The sequence below is a fragment of the Protomyctophum bolini genome (assembly GCF_963924005.1).
Source record: "Protomyctophum bolini genome assembly, chromosome: 18".
Taxonomy (NCBI): domain Eukaryota; kingdom Metazoa; phylum Chordata; class Actinopteri; order Myctophiformes; family Myctophidae; genus Protomyctophum; species Protomyctophum bolini.
The window spans coordinates 26353012-26370446 of record NC_137879.1 but is presented as its reverse complement, the minus strand read 5'-3'; the positions used below and the strand labels follow the sequence as shown (position 1 = coordinate 26370446).

The following is a 17435-nucleotide window of genomic DNA, read 5'->3' as shown; positions in this document are numbered from 1 at the left end:
ATGTTGCTTTACATTTATTTTTGACTTGAGTCACTGAGTGAGCATTTCATAAAATAGCCAACAGTTGATTTTATGAATTGAGTTATAATAATCTTATATTTGTGAGATGTTAAATGTTTTTGAACAAAACTGTATATTGAGTCATTGTGTGGTAATAAGAAAGTAGTTTATGCAAGTCCTCCCCTCAAACAAAATCCATTGTTTATTCAACTCAATTCAATTCAATTCAATTCAATTCAATCTTTATTCCAGACACACAGGGGGTTCATACAAATCATCAAAATCACACACAACAAAACAATAAAAAACAGTTGACCTGATTAATAGAAACTTTCTATGATCACGCACATCCTCTTGTCCTCATGAGCAGCTGATATTAGGTGACAACTGTATACTATTGAAGGGCGCTGTTGGCATGGGTCACAATTTGAAAAATACCATAAAAATAGTTCTTAAACAAAGCGTAACTTTTCAATCTCCTCCTCTTGTACAGTGATGCTTGGCCGGGCTAACAGCAGCTCTTTTGCCCACCGTGGTGAGCTCCGCCAAGCCAAGAGGATTGTGGTCAAACTGGGCAGTGCTGTGGTCACCCGAGGCGATGAGTGTGGCCTGGCACTGGGCAGGCTGGCCTCTATTGTGGAGCAGGTGAGGAGGGAAACCCAAACTATGGCCTTAACACTGACATTAATGTCAACCAGCTGGGCAAGCATACGTAATTATGTATCAATTCACAACTGGAGGGGTTTGTCTTGTGTTTCCCTGTTCTGTATGTATGTATTTGGTTAAAATGGGTGGGGTTTAAAAAAAGGCAAGAGCTTGCTCTGGTGCACTGGCCTAAAAGTGGGTCCTTAAAAACTGCTAAAACGTCTGAAATGTATGTATGTAGGTATGTATGTATGTGTGTAGTATTTAAAAAGGGGGGGCTTTTTAGTAAAAAGCCCAGCCCACAAACCTTTATATATTTAAAACAAATCCAAAATAAGCTTACCAGTGAAGGGCAAAATGCCTATTCACTGGGGACTATGCAAGGCAGAGGCGTCCACCCCCCTGAGTCCAAGTTAAGCTAGACCGCATACCTAAACCAATGTCCGAAATGTCCTCTAAAACCCAAGGGTAAAATGGATATAAAAATAGACAGTAATAAAGCAACCTAAAACCATAAAGGAGTAAAAGTTCACAGCAAGGCCTGGAAACCATTTATTGATTGGACGTATGTATGTATGTATGTAAATCTGTTAATATGTAGATTTAGTGAAAGCTTTTGTGATAACTAGGATTAGTTTGAACTTGTAAGCAGCTGGTGCAACCAGACCCAGATGTTATGCTGTTCTTGACTTTTCTTATGTTGTTGTCCAGGTGGCCATGCTGCAGAACCAGGGCAGGGAGATGATGATTGTCACCAGTGGAGCGGTTGCCTTCGGCAAGCAGAGACTGAGACATGAGATCCTGCTGTCGCAGAGTGTCCGACAGGCCCTGCACTCAGGACAAAACCAGCAAGATATGGTGTGGTCCAGTGTAGTATATTTTCTACAAAGACAGATGAGTTGGCTGTAAATTACTTAATGAGTCCATATTATGCATGGTTTTATGTATATATATATTTCTCCAGCCAAATAATGAATATATGCAGATTAAATCAAATCAAGGGCCAGACATCTATTATGGAAATAAATGTGTCCCAGTGTGTTCTTATTTTCTATGCTCCACGTAACATCAGTAAATGCGGCACATAGGTTATTGTGTCTGTCAAACGATAATCGCCACTGCATTGTGCAAATACATGACAAGAAATAATAAATTAAAATAATTTCTGAGATTCAAAGTCAGCAAATCTTGCCCATTTGCAATGCAAATGGTGATTGTGCTCCTGCTGACTGATCTATCAGCCTGCTCAAATAAATGAAATAATCAATATATTATATATTTCCTGCCTATTCTGAAGATACATAGCTGTGTACCTTAACACCCAGTGTCACAACACATGTTTTTAGGCTGAATTGTGTTAAACATGACAAAAACAAAGCCCATTTTAGCATAAAACTACTTAGAAGGCACCCTGTCATTGTATTTAGTGGCTTGGTAACTTTGGTTGGTGTTTGTGACTGTTTACTGTGTATTGTAGTCTGTGCCAGTCCTGGAGGCCCGGGCGTGTGCTGCGGCAGGACAGAGTGGACTGATGGCCTTGTATGAAGCCATGTTCACACAGTACAGCACATGTACTGCACAGGTATGGACATTACACAGAACACACACACACACACACACACACACACACACACACACTTACTTTAACAAAGTAAGCTCTGAGATGGTATGTAGAAGTGGTTGGTATTTATTTAATGACTGTGGTCAGTCTAGGCTGTGGTCAAAGGTGCTGGCTATCTCTAATACAGACACTTACCTGGACTCTTCATCAACCACAACATCTGGTGTATTAGCTGTCAAAGGCTTTCAAACAGACTCTATTTGGGCTGTAATGATTATTTTCATAATGGTTTAATCACTTATGTTCACGTTAGGTGTTCACGTAGGCGTTCACGTAAATGGCAGTCAATACATTTTCTGGAAATCGATTATTCGATCAATCGTTTCACCGTTAATCCTGTTACAGCACAATCTCTTCGATGAAGTCTCGAACAACAATAATCTCTGTCTCTTCACTGTGCCGTTGTTGGTAATAATTGGTCTCTGTTCCTCCTCGTATTCAGATCCTGGTGACCAACCTGGATTTCCACGACGACCAGAAGAGGCAGAACCTCAACAGCACGCTGCAGGAGCTGATGCGCATGAAAATCGTTCCCATCATCAACACCAACGACGCCGTGGTGCCCCCGGCCGAGCCCAACAACGACCTAATGGGGGTAAATGTGGGTACAGGCAGAATGGGGGTGGCAGGGTGCTGCTGGCAGCAGAGGAGGTGCTGACAGTGATGGTGGTGGAGGATGTGCAGGCTCAGTACGGTCACATAATGATTACATTGTGATAAGTGAGTAATTGAATCAGTAACAATTTTAGAAATTGTAAGAGCTAATGAGGAAGACAGTGAATGGAAAATGCACTTGAGTATCTTTGGGGGGTGCACTCCATGCCAGCGCCCTCAAACGCAATCATGTTGAGGGGGCCATGCAGATGAAATCAAATCAAGGGCCAGACATCTATTATGGAAATAAATGTGTCCCAGTGTGTTCTTATTTTCTATGCTCCACGTAACATTAGTAAATGCAGCACATAGGTTATTGTGTATGTCAAACGATAATCGCCACTGCATTGTGCAAATAGTAAAATACATAACAAAAAAATAATAAATTCAAATCATTTCTGAGATTCAAAGTCAGCAAATCTTGCACATTTGCATGCAGTTTTCTCAGGAACTTGTTGGTGATTGTGCTCCTGCTGACTGACTGTCAAATTGAAAAGTGAGCGATGTGATTTCATCCTCTCCACCGTTAAGCGTGGAAACCTTACGTACCGGACGTGCAAAACTATTAAGGCTCGCCGTGAGAATCAGTCCACTTATTGACAACAGAAGTGTATTTTCTCTAAGGCCTAAGGCCTGTCACAATTATTACATAATCGCCTAATCGCAATAATTTACTAACAGATTCAGGGCTGTATTTTGCGTGTCTTAAGTACCAGGTCTTATTCCCTAACTTGAGTAAACTAAAGACCTGGAGGCGTGATCAATGCCATTTGGCTATTCTGAGTGGCCAAAGAGCATTGACCACGCCTCCAGGTCTTTAGTTTACTCAAGTTAGGGAATAAGACCTGGTACTTAAGACACGCAAAATACAGCCCATAGAGTTAATTTGACCTATTTAAAAGAAAAATGTCACTATTCACTCTCTTTAACTCTTCATGATCAGCTGCTTCTGGACCTTAAGTTGTAGAATCAAGGCATTGTGTTGCTCACTTGCTCCGTTATGTCACACATGTTTTCACCTCAGTTTTCAAAAAGAGAAGCAGTTGGCACTGACCACGTTGTACAAAATAAATCATGGTTACGTTCGTTGTCAGCCCTCCTCCCCTAAGGCATGTGCATGCAGGAATTCGGGGGACATTAGTTGTGCATGCTGGGGCACTAACAAACACAAACCCAGGTTTGTGTTTGTTAGTGCACAATATTGTGTACTTGTTTGTACACAATAACAGTAATGCTTCTCATCTCTATCAAACCTCCTGCCACTCATACGCTGTTCATCGCTAGATTGTTTGTGTAACCTGGGGCATGGACCTATAGGGCATTATTTAAGCAAAAGCTCACATTTAAAACTTTTTACATAATGCCCATGTCATTCTCACTTTTATTGCTGGCAGCGTCCTCCTGGCCAATCTGAAGTAAAGACTAAACAAGACCAGAGGGCATGTGGGCTTCCAAGCCCCTAGATGGTACAGTGCCATTCTCACAAGTAACCAACCTCACTCCCCAGCATCAGACCGTGCCCCCTCCCATGAGGGGCTTATAATCCAAACATCGGCAATAAAAGTGACACGGAATTAAGTGAGCAGGAGTTTATTGTATGAATTCTCATCCGTTTATTAAAGCAGAAACTTCTGCCACTATTCCTGTAGGTGATCAGCATCAAGGACAACGACAGCCTGGCAGCGCGGCTGGCTGTGGAGATGCAGGCTGACCTGCTCATCGCCCTGTCTGATGTGGAAGGTACACAACTCTGTCATGTGGAGCGGTATGGGGGGCTTATGGTGTATGATTTGACTTGATATACCGATGTGGTTGACAGGAGAGGTGTGTGGGAGTATGTGTATTTGTCCAAGTGCACAAGAGCTTTTTTTTTTTTCCTAATATATTTTTTATCCCACGATTTTGTAACCCATTTTTCACCCCTGTGTCAGACATCTAATGTGATCCTGGGCTCTACACACCCTCCACCAACCTAGTCCCCATATATGGGGGACATGGGGAGAGCAACGGACTTGAACTCATGCTTCCTTCATGCCTGAGTGTCCAAGTTGCTCCTTTTACAGCTGACAGGGGGGAGTTTCCCTGGTTGGACGTAGCGTGTGGAAGGAACACGTTATTCCAACCAGTTCCTTTCCCCTCCATCAGGCGCCCCGGCTGGCCAGGGGGAGGCAGTTTAGTGACCAGGATTACTGCATGTTTTTTGTGAGGGTACCTACCCTAGGGGACACAGGGAGAACATGCAAACTCCACACAGAAAGGCCCACAAGAGCTTTTTGAAGTCAGAAAATTAACTGGACTTTTGACACCAGAATGATCTGTATTTGAACGCAATGCTTTATTGTTACATTCAAATAGACTAAAGTATTCATACTTTCAATACTTTATTGGTGTGGCAACACAGTTAGGAATTTGCATTAGTACCGCTCTTATAAAACATAAAATCTAATCAACAAAAAAGTTATGTTTATAATTCAAACAAAACATGATCCTAAAAGTGCTTTGTGCTGCTACTATACACTGGTTTTAAAATATCTCTTGCTTTGTGCTGCTACCTACCTACTTTTTAAAGTGCTTGTTGGCTAAGGCTTGCTGTACTGTTAAATGTTCTTGCGCAATGTGCATCAGAGTTGATGGAACAGCCTCAGGATACTTGCTGTACCTGATGGCGAGATGTCACCTAAAACTCTGGAATCTCTTTTCCGAAGGGGAGAGATGTTGAAGAGGGTGAGAGGAGGCAGCGATTAACTTCTGCATCTTGCGTTTGACATGTGTGTCATATATAGAGGAAACCTCTACCGGGGAGGAAGCGAGAGCCAATCCACGTTATCAGTATGGCCAAAGTCAGGCTAATTATATTAGGCGCTGTGCCTACAGTTTCCTCTCAAGGGCGGTTGTGTTGCCATACCGTTCTGTGATTGAGAGGGCGAGGAGCCGAGCACACATACTGTACATAGTAGCTCTGTGGAAGTGCAGCACCGCCTCCCCAGTCGGACCACATGTGTATGCTGCAGCAGCGCAATTTGCAAATGAACAGTTACTATACATGTTATAAATAACAATTTGTCTGTGACTTGTAGGATTGTACAACCGGCCTCCAGGGACAGATGACGCTAAGGTTATTGATATCTTCTACCCGGGAGACCAGCAGTCCATTACCTACGGAACAAAGTCCAGGGTCGGGATCGGAGGCATGGAGGCCAAGGTACATCCGTGGTCTAGTTCACAACAGTAATGCAGCGCTGCCTGCTGGAATGCTGTCGCCTGACTACTGGCCTCGTTTATCCAGCTGTATATGACACTGTCAAGTCAATTTTATCATTGCCAAATTATTTGTCTGGGCGTTTGAAGGAAGAACTCGACTTAGGGTGTCAGTGCCAGCCATATTACCTAGTCCTAGTTCTGAACTTGGTGTATAACTTTCAGTTACTTGCTCTAACTGGAAACCTTTTATTTGTCTGGTTTTATTCAATGGATCATCTTTTTTTTGTGTGCTGTAGAACAAATCTCTACTAATGTGAGGATAGTAGCCTCCCTGATCTTTTAGCCCTCTACAAAGTTTGTGTGTGTGTGTGTGTGTGTGTGTGTGTGTGTGTGTGTGTGTGTGTGTGTGTGTGTGTGTGCAGGTAAAGTCTGCCCTCTGGGCGTTGCAGGGTGGTACGTCGGTGGTCATTGCCAACGGCACCAACCCCAAGGTAACAGGACACGTCATCACAGACATTGTGGAGGGCAAGAAGGTGGGAACCTTCTTCTCTGAGGTCAAACCCGCTGGTGAGCTCATCACTGTCGAGTACACACACACACACACACAAGCATACACACACACACACACACACACACACACACACACACACACACACAAGCATACACACACACACACACACACACACACACACACACACACACACACACACACACACACACACACAAGCATACACACACACACACACAAGAAGACAATGCGTTGCTTGTAGATCTGATATTTTCGATGCACGACAAAGTATAGATCAGGCGTAACTCAAACCTTAAACCTAACATCTAATCAATCATAGCCCTAACCACAACCTAAATGTAAATTATTATTTTTGTTTACCATAAAAATCTAATATACTTTAATACAAGTACGTATGCACACTCTCACTCACTGACTCACTGACTCACTCACTCACACACACACACACACACACACACACACACTTAATTTTTGCTCTTTTGTGCACTGTAAACTACATATCGTGGCTGATGTCATCAAACATTAATATTTTTAATTTCCTGACAAATAAACATTTTGGAGTTAGCTGGTTTCTGCCCGGCAGCAGAGATATACTAGTATATAAAGTACATACAGTATAGTGCAATATTACAACAATATAGCTGTGTGTCCTTTCAATCTGAGCCCCACATCTCCTCACCCGTGACCCCCACCAACAGGCCCCACTGTAGAGCAGCAGGCAGACATGGCCCGGCACTCCGGCAGAACCCTGGCATCCCTGCAGCCAGAGCAGGTAGGTAACATACAACTCGTACGTCGTCGCTTGGGAGCGGAAACCTTGTATGTCCAATTTTCTAATTTGTATTAAATTAAAACTTCATCCTACAAGATAGTTTTCACCCAGCAGCGACGAAACAAAACGTACATGTGTGGACACATACTGTAGCTGTGAGTGTGCGTTGTCTGTAGATGTCCTTTCTCTCTCACAAACAAAAGCACTGGATACTAGATACTTAATCCCAAATCACTGCCATGTTTGATTCCTGTGTAAACGGTGACACTTAGTGGTTGAACTGTGTAACTACCAGGCAGACTAACTAGTAATATTACTGTGCGTTCGTTCATGCATGTCTTGGTGTTTGTGTGTGTTATTATTACCAGAGGAGTGAGATCATCTGTCAACTAGCAGAGCTGCTCATCGAGAGGAAGGAGGAGATTCTTGCTGCCAACAAGCTGGACCTGGCTGTTAGCACAGGTACTGTATGTGTGTGTGTGTGTGTGTGTGTGTGTGTGTGTGTGTGTGTGTGTGTGTGTGTGCACGCCACTAACTGACTGGTGCCTCTGATAGGACGGCACGACACCAGGTGCATACAGATTTTCTTTGGGAATGTAGAGCTATTTAACACTTATTGGAACATATATATATTTAAGACATATTCTTGACATATTCTGTTATTGCTTTTGTTTATTTCAATATGTTCATACAAATGTGCCTCACTGACTGGGATGAGGGGGTGAGACACACAGCTAAATAAAAAAATTCTCTCTCTTTAAAAACAATATCTATTCTTCTGTGCACTTTAAACCTTTTTGTTTGTCTTCTCAAGAAGTGGCTGTATTCCTGGGGAATATATTTAGAAAATCTTATCTAATCTAAAGAAAAAAATAGCATTAACATTAAGCCTGTTGTCCCCTCTCCCTTAGGCCAGCTGTCACCAGCCATGATGAAACGATTGAGCCTGACCGTGGCCAAACTCACCAGCTTGGCCATCGGCCTGCGTCAGATAGCGGTGTCGGCCCGGGACAGTGTGGGCAGGGTGCTGCGCAGAACCAAGGTGGCCCACAACCTGGAGCTGGAGCAGATCACGGTGCCAATCGGTGTTCTGCTGGTCATCTTCGAGGCCAGGCCAGACTGCCTGCCACAGGTACCAGCTAGAATAAAGATATACGAGGAATGGGACAAGTGACATTACAGTTGAAAATGTCGCAAAACATAGAAGGGGAATTAACGTGCAGTTTTGCAGTTTAAGGGCCCTCTAGGCTAAAGGTTCAGTGACATCCAGGGAAAACTGGAAACAACAATGAAAACATTGGAATTTCAGTCTGTAAAAAAGTGCAGAAAACTGTAAACTAAACTATATTCAAGGGCTAGAGTCAACTTTCTGAACAGTCAACAGTGTTGACAAATCTTTACCAGTCTCGTGGTGCATTACATGGCACCATGGCATCACATCTGCTTACTTGGAACTAGTGTTGAAAATTGGCAAAGCAAAGCAAAGTTACTATGTTTACCCAGGGTAACTGGACTAAGCTCAAGAACTTGTTTACAGCCAGGCCCTGCTCATAGAACATTTCATGGTAGGGGTTCAATGCCTTGCTCAAGGGCACTTCAGCGGTGGTAATTTTAACGTGCCGGTCCGGGGATATGAACTAGTGACCTTCCGATATCAAGACCGGTCCGCAAACCGCTCGGCCACCACTGCCCCCAGAATTGTGCAGCTGTATAGAAGCTATAAGCCTAAATAAAGGCTGTATTTCTTTCTATATTGTACATCATTTCAGCATTATCTCTGATGGCCTGTACTTCTAAATGTTGCAGATTCTGAAACGTTCATTCTGAGAGAGTGGTTTTGATCATTAATGTCTTAATGAAACATTTCTTCTATCTTCAAAGTACAACCTGGTCTCAAGCAAACAGAAAACCACAGTATGGCAATATTTGACATAAAATGTATTCTTACCACAAAGCAACGCTTGGCCTTAACTTTAATATCGACTGTTCTTATCACACCGTCAATATTATGTTGTTATGAGAGTTACAATGCTCCTTGAAATTAAAAAGTTTGGGAATCACTGGTATTGTAATTGTATGGCAGACAAAGCAGTCTACATACAGTACCAGCTCTGACAGTGTGATGGAGCCTTTTCTTTGCAGATGTAATGGAACCGCTTCTGGGTCCCCAATGTTGTTCCCCAACCCTTATCAATATGTGGTGGGTTTGACATGTTGTGTTCTCTCTGTGTGTGGTGGTCCAGGTGTCAGCGTTGGCCATAGCCAGTGGTAACGCTCTGCTGCTGAAGGGAGGCAAGGAAGCTGCAAACACCAACCGTATCCTCCACCAGCTCACCCAGGAGGCGCTCTCCATGCATGGGGTCAGAGAGGCCATACAGCTGGTAAGACCACCATCCCAATCATCTCATCTGGAGACATGGAAGCAGGCTGGACTGTCATTCTGACATTGTCCCTATCTTTGGCATGTGATTTTAGAGAAAAATTTAAATAACATTGCCAACAAATGTAAGAAATAAGAAATAAACGCAGGTCTACATGCTTGCAACTTGTAGGCTATTTGGAAGAAGTAACTTAACAATGACATTTATAATTCTGATACCTGAGGGCAAATTTAGTTAGATACAGTAGCAGTGAAACAGGTATTTTGCATGACACTTATATGATGAAGTATAAAATAGGGCATTCATTCATAGAAAAACGTAGAAAAATGTAATATGGAGATACAAGTTTTCTGCCCAACAGCGACAACATAAAACATACAAAAATATCTATTAAACCACAAAATGAAAGATAGCAGAAATTCCCTTTCACTGCTCTGCTATTTCCTCATCCTTGTCTTTTCTGTGATGCGCGTGCGTTTTTGGTGCGTGGGTAGGTGAGCACTCGGGAGGAGGTGGAGGACCTGTGTCGTCTTGACAAGATGATCGACCTGATCATCCCGCGCGGCTCGTCGCAGCTGGTGAGAGACATCCAGCGGGCGGCCAAGGGCGTGCCCGTCCTCGGCCACAGCGAGGGGATCTGCCATGTCTACATCAACAGCGACGCCAGCGTGGACAAAGTCATCAAGATTGGTCAGTATTATCGTGTCACGTGGCGTGAGTTTGAGTGCGACTTCCGTCATGACTCGCATTTGTCCCCTCTCTGCCCTCGGTTTCCTTTCTCTCTACACACTCACAATCTAAATAGTCAGTGAGATGAGCGGTTGTCCAGAACGGGAACTGGCCATAATTCCGACAGCCCATTATTCCAACTACAGTAAGTGGCTTCGCATGCTGTTAGGGTTATGGTTAGGGCCGAGTCGGACCGACGTGCCACGTCAATGACACGGCACTGTGCTAGTATGTGAAATCAATTGCATCATCCTGAGCACTGCCCTGAGTGACGTTGGTTACCTTCCCAGTTACTTGTTTTACAGTGAATTTCATTGCAGTTGTGTTAAAAGTGCAGGGACGTGTCGTGCAATCACTACAGAAAGCTTGCACTAGGATTGGTGGTAAAATACACAGTTACCTCCAATGGTGAAAGAGACAGTGATTGACTGACATGTTCTGCCTTCAGTCAGAGACTCCAAGTGTGACTACCCAGCTGCCTGTAATGCCATGGAAACCCTGCTGATTCACAGAGACATCCTCAGGACCCCCATGTTCGACCAGATCATTGACATGCTGCGAACTGAAAGGGTAATACACACACACACACACACACACACACACACACACACACACACGCATTCATACATTGAAACATTTTCGAGTATTTTCCGCTTTACCACAAAATAGGGGTGCTAGAGTCTAAAAGGTTACATTTTGTATATAAATGTGTGTCCAGAGATTGTCTAGTGATGAGAATCTTCTCTCTTTGGATTTATCTGTGCTGGATCGTACTCCACTTTACAGCTTAGATTCTACTCCACTTTTCAGATATCCGCCTAATATAGGAAAACAAAACACATTACATTGAGATGGACTGCCCAATGGAAATGGGCTATCCTTTTGAAAATATGTAACATATGCAACTCCAATTCCAAGCAAATATTATATATACCTATAAACCTACTCTGACTGAGGTGAAAAAATGACACGCAACGTTATCATGATCAAGAACTAAAGTGCCTGATGAACACTGGTTATACTCGTTGGTAAATTATTTCGCACAGATAGTAATGATATCTCGGTGTTTCGGTGTGACAAGGTGAAGATCCACGCCGGGCCGCGCTTCGCCTCCTACCTGACGTTCAGCCCGTCGGAGGCCAAGTCCCTGCGGACAGAGTATGGAGACCTGGAGTGTTGCATGGAGGTGGTGGACAGCATGCAGGAGGCCATCGACCACATCCACAAGTACGGCAGCTCCCACACCGATGTCATCGTCACCGAAGACAGTAAGACCGAGCTCTGTGGTGTAGTGTTTATTTTATTGATATTGCAATAGTATGTCGACGGGACAATACAGTATACTGTATACACACATACAGTAGGCGCTGTATAGTTGAGATTGTGTCTCATGTCCTCCTCCCTTCTCTGTAACCTCTCTTTCCTGTCTCTCTCCGTGTGAAATGAGGCAGAAAGCGTAAAGATATGCGCATGACGCGTCTGTTCACTGTACGTCTTGTGCCAAATGGTTTGTGCTGAATGCTGACTTGATCATGAAGCACCAGTTAAATTAGAGAATAGAGAGATTGCCCATATAACCCAGTCGCCGTCATCGCTCATCTAATTCTCCAGTGTCCCCGGCGATCCGCGACTCGTTAATAGACAGAGATTATTTTGGACAGCGTCCAGGTTATTCCCCGGTACATAGAGAGGCATAGGTGATATAACTGATACTAACGTTTTGGACATGGGAACAGAAGACTTTTCCTGCACACTTGAAGAGAAAATGATGAGGCACTGTGAAAGCCATATACCGGTACTGTTGTAGACTGTGCCTCTGAACCTTCTTACCTCCACCTAGAACAGTGATTCTCAATCTTTTTCATTTCAAGGACTGCCCCTGTTTGGGAATAGGTCACAGATTGTACTCTATTTTATTTTCTTAGTTTAGTTTTAACTTTTAAACTCATAGGGGTCAACTCTAATGACATGCCTAAAATAGCGACACCAGAGCTAATGTGTTTTAAGATTCTCTGGGCACAAAACTAAAATAAATACAGCCCAAATATGTCAAAGCAATGCAAATGTTCTCTGGCAGTAATGCACTCTCGTCAACGAGAGGATATGGGTATTTACACCAAACCCAGGGTGGGGGTGGGCATTCTTTTGGCAGTGGGGGGGCTGTAAAGAAACACTGATCTAAGAAAAGAATAAAGGTGTCTCTGCAGCTCACTCAGATACTTAATGCAAGCATCTGAGATGCAACAAAACCCTCATGGGATCGGAAAAGAACACTCATTTGAGCGAACAAAGTGTGAAATTGGCAGGGGAAAAAATAACTAGCTCTGCCACCTTGGCAGAGAGTAGCAGTTCTTTTTACTGCCATCTAGTGACCACATAATGTAGTGGGTTTTTTTTGTACTGTATCCTTAATCCTTTATTTAAGATAGATCAAATACAGATTGTATTACAGTAATCATTATTAATTGAAGTGAGCCCATGCCAAGCATGCACCATTTAGCCCACTAAATTCAACAGCATAAAACGCAAATCAACATAAAACACATATCAATGGATTCAACAGTGCAGAATTGCATTTAATATCTTAAAAGAACAGACATCTTAATTGTCATAAAGGTGTACTTTTCCATCCTGATATGGGGACTCTGAGCAAAGTGAAACCTAAAAAGTAGTGCATTCTGCAGTCACCAGTCCTTCAATCTATGTTTTAAAATCATCAACTGTTTTTTTTCTTTTTTTAAATTCAAATGTGAATAAAATGCCCAGGTGTTGAAATACACATACTGTAGCTGCTCTACCATGCTGTAGCATCATGTTAACATGCTTTACGTGTAGATCTGAGTGTTTTGGATATTTGTAGAGAAGAAAAATATGTTTTTGAAAGACTCTCACTGAGTTAGAATACCTATAATCAGACACATCACTAGCTTGGTGTTATAAAACTTTAAATTGAATGTCTACTGTATATGATATGATGTTGATTTTCTTATCCTCTGAGGAGAGCCTACACTACAGTATGTTGCCTCAAAACAGCCAAACTGCATTTTATGTCAGACAAAGAAGACAAGAGTGTTTAAGTTGATACCTGATAGATTGGGAAGGTATCAGGTAAACCTACAGCAAGGTATTGCTGTAGGTTTAGTTGCTGTTGCCTGTTTGTCTCTCAGAGGACACAGCGGAGCAGTTCCTCCAGCAGTTGGACAGTGCCTGCGTCTTCTGGAACGCTAGTTCCCGCTTTGCAGATGGCTACCGCTTTGGACTGGGTACGTAATGTATGCAACGCAGTGTGAGTTTGTAGATCGGCTATTTTCGTGGAATGTTCGCCCCCCATTTTAGGGACGCTAGGTTTCAAAATGGTTAACTACTAGTACTGTTCTGGAGAACTTTCAGTGAAATCCCTCATGCCAAAGCTTTTCTTTTTTAAACAAAGATGGGAAACATGTTGAATGTATTGATAAATGTTTGTGTAGGGTCTAAACAAGAAAAGTGGAGTGATTTGGTACAGTAGATGGCCAACTAACTGTGTGCCCCTCTCAAGACATTTCGTGTCTCTGTCGACCTACTCTCACAGCGTACTCATTTGAAACCACATGAATGCTCTCAGTACAGTACAGTGCAGACAGTCGGCAAGGCCTAGAAATGTCCGCAGTTTGCTCAATTGAAACTTTGGACTGATGGTTCTTTCTCCCGGGAGAGTGAATGTGCACAGCAAGCTTTTATGCCAATCCGGCCATTAATTTTGAAGATATATTGGTCACAGACAGACATAACTTTGGAGGTAATAGGAATAAAATGATCTTGTATTCCTTTTTTACCCTCAGCTGGCACACTGTAGCACACCACTCACAGTATCAAGCTCTACCCAAGTATTACATAACCATCTGCTTACCTTCTAACACCTCATGTTTGATTTTCTATCCCTAAACCGCCTACTTCTCCCCAGTCTCAAAATCATTACCTCGCTAAATTCAGTCAAGCAGTTGGGGGGGGGGGGGGGGGGGGGTGATTTCAGCTCAATCTCTGTCCACAACTGGAGGTTGACTCGACCTCACCGTGGCGGAATCCAAAAGAGCCCACTCTTTGACTGTAGTCCCACTATCCTCTCGGTCTGTGTTGACTGTAGTCCCACTATCCTCTCGGTCTGTGCCTCACTGCTTTCATGTGATTGTCCACCATGATTGAATGTGTCCCAAAACGAAGTGGATAAATCACCCCTTCACTCCCATCTTTTCTCAAGTCTGCATTGATGCCTCTTATAGTGCCAATTTAGTAGCCAATTATTTTTTTTACCCCTTTTGTTCTGCCAATTTAGTCATTATACCAATGAATCCTCCACAGACAGATTTCTGTGAGGAGTCCCCCCCGGGAGCAAGCAGCACCTCTGTCATTGATGCACTTAAGAGCAAGGGATTGAGGAATGCGTTCAGAATTGGATAGGTCTTGTGGGGTAGGGTGTACCGGAGATTCACTTCCTGCTTCTTATAGATGAACTCAAGGGAGGCTCCTGAAAGAAACACAATTCATCAGGGACCATGCGGTTGAGATGTCTGCACAATCACCTATAGTCCTATACAGATACCTACACACAAAAAGCCACACGGTTAGCACTGCTCAAAAGTACTGCTTTTCCCCGCCACTGGTAATCACGTAGGTCTCTGTCTCTCCAGGTGCGGAGGTAGGCATCAGTACGGCTCGTATCCACGCCCGGGGCCCCGTGGGCCTGGAGGGTCTGCTCACCACCAAGTGGCTGCTGAGAGGCGACGGACACACGGCAGCTGACTTCTCCGAACACGGCACCATGAAATACCTGCATGAGGAGCTGCCGGTCACACGGCAGCCCCTGGCCATGCAGAGGGACAGCAGCGACACCAGCAGTGATTCTCAGCCGTGTTAAGTTCATATGCGCCCCCATTTGGCACAATTTGTATCTCTGGGATTAGTATGTCAAGTGTACAATCCTCTGTGTTAATTCAACTCTTGGGCCCCTTTTCCCACCAAAAAAAGCTTTGGTGCTAAAACTGGTACAGTATGGTTCTAGATTCTTGGAACCTTGCTGCTTTCACCGAAGCAGCGGCCATCTTTTGGTTCCACTTCCGAACCAACTTTTAGGGTTCTGAACCATTTTCAGTGGAAACAACGGGTTCAATATTAGACGGATGTTATAGACCTGTAAAAGTCAAGTTGGTTCCTAACTATCTATCATTCAGCTTCCCCACCGTGAGAAGCAGTGAGCTAGACCATGAAGACAGAAACACAGACAGAAAGGCACGACTACTGTACATCCCACACAACTGCACAGACACACAAGACCTGCTGTACAGATACACAAGGTGAGATGCCCCGAAATGTGGACAATGTCAATCGTCCAACCTTACAAATGCAACCAAAGACCCGCTCCTCTGTCCCTGTCATGCACTCGGCTGGAGGTCACCCCTTTAAAACTCTTCAGGACCTAAGAGAGTTTATTTTATTTAAATTCTACCTCAGCTTTTCTTTTTTGCTATAAACATACAGTGTTATGCCTTTATGGTAAGACATATCATTCCTAATCATGATGTAAACATTTCCAACAAGATATAAAACCACAAATACAGTGTAAAGTGTAAATGCTGCCATCTAGAGGTTGAAATGTTCACCCAGCTGCACCGAATCAGAGTCAGACCTTACATTTTAGCTAGGCAAATGAGTGGACTTTTGAGCTTCCTTGAGTCTAAGTCCATAATTCATCCTGACCCCTCCCTCTCTGTCCTCCTGACCCCTCATCCATAATTTATACATTATGGATAATGAGTATGGACTTCGATGGTTCTTCGTCTCAACTGCTCTATCCCTCCACCTAACTTTGGTTGATTTTGAGATGTAGATGTGTGTAATGGGCAGGGGCAGGCTGACATTGTAGAGAAGACAACACTGGAGCAGCTCAGACCTTTAAGTCTCTTTCATTAATGAAGGTGCTAGGACCATAGAGTAATAAAAGGATAGAGACCGAACCGGAGCGTTTGCCCAGCTATTCATTTCCAATGGAAGTTGCTCAGTGGCGTTTTGAAGCACCCGGAAGACTGCGGGAAGTACAATTATATCTCAATGGCTCGAGTGAGCGGAAGTTGAGCCCGGACCTCAAATTTGAGGTTCCATACGACGCACGTTACGTTACGTTTTGTGGGAACCCAAAGGTCTACTGCTCAGCCAAGAGGGAATCCCGCTTGGCCAGGGGAGATGTTGGACTCATGATCTTCAGGCAGCACTACCTGTCAATCAGTATAGGTGTCCTACCTCAGTGGTTTTCATGTCAAGGACCCCTAAAATGACACTCATTAGCCTTCGGACCCCCATTAGAAAACATACGCCAAGGACCCCCATAAGAGAAGATTTTTATGGCTCTAGCATAGCTCTGGTCCATAGCTCTAATGCGTTTCATTTAGAGCTATGTTACTCTCAACTTCCGCCGCTCGCATGAATGCAGACCAGCCTCTACTCTTTGGCGTAAATAAAAAGAACGTGTCATTAGAAAGCCTACTTTCCTTAGTGGACGCACTCTGAGCCCCCCACCACACGTAAAAACTGTACTTTTTGGCCAAAAAGGGATTTTTTTTGTTACTCCGCTGCGCCCTCTACTGATATTGCCCAGAGAACTGCCTCATAGAGAATATTTTTCCTCCGGTGAAAATAAATCCCTTTCTGGCCAAAAAGTACCGTTTATACGTGTGGTGGGGGGCTCAGAGTCACTAAGGAAAGTAGGCTTTCTAATGACACAACCCGCCTTTGTTTTGGTGAGTAGCTAAAACGTTCTTTTTATTTACGCTAAAGAGGAGAGGCTGGTCTGATTTCGATTTGAGATTTAAAACTGAAAGTCCCATAGCCTTACTGCGCAGGACAGAATCGTAGAAGCAGTAGAAGGCGCTG

At 43.6% G+C, this 17435-nt stretch overlaps 1 protein-coding gene across 1 annotated transcript; it reads left to right on the top strand.

The window, feature by feature from the left end:
• Window positions 1-527: 527 nt before the first annotated feature.
• aldh18a1 (aldehyde dehydrogenase 18 family, member A1) lies at window positions 528-15426 on the top strand (the record flags this gene model as incomplete). Its single annotated transcript, XM_080790067.1, has 16 exons — window positions 528-645; window positions 1357-1503; window positions 2123-2227; window positions 2709-2861; window positions 4570-4660; window positions 5998-6122; window positions 6544-6688; window positions 7349-7422; window positions 7791-7884; window positions 8334-8554; window positions 9666-9803; window positions 10298-10493; window positions 10981-11102; window positions 11614-11800; window positions 13700-13795; window positions 15200-15426. Exons 2-16 carry the CDS (start codon window positions 1363-1365, stop codon window positions 15424-15426), a joined length of 2115 nt encoding a protein of 704 aa, XP_080646193.1. The 5' UTR covers window positions 528-645; window positions 1357-1362.
• Window positions 15427-17435: the final 2009 nt, after the last annotated feature.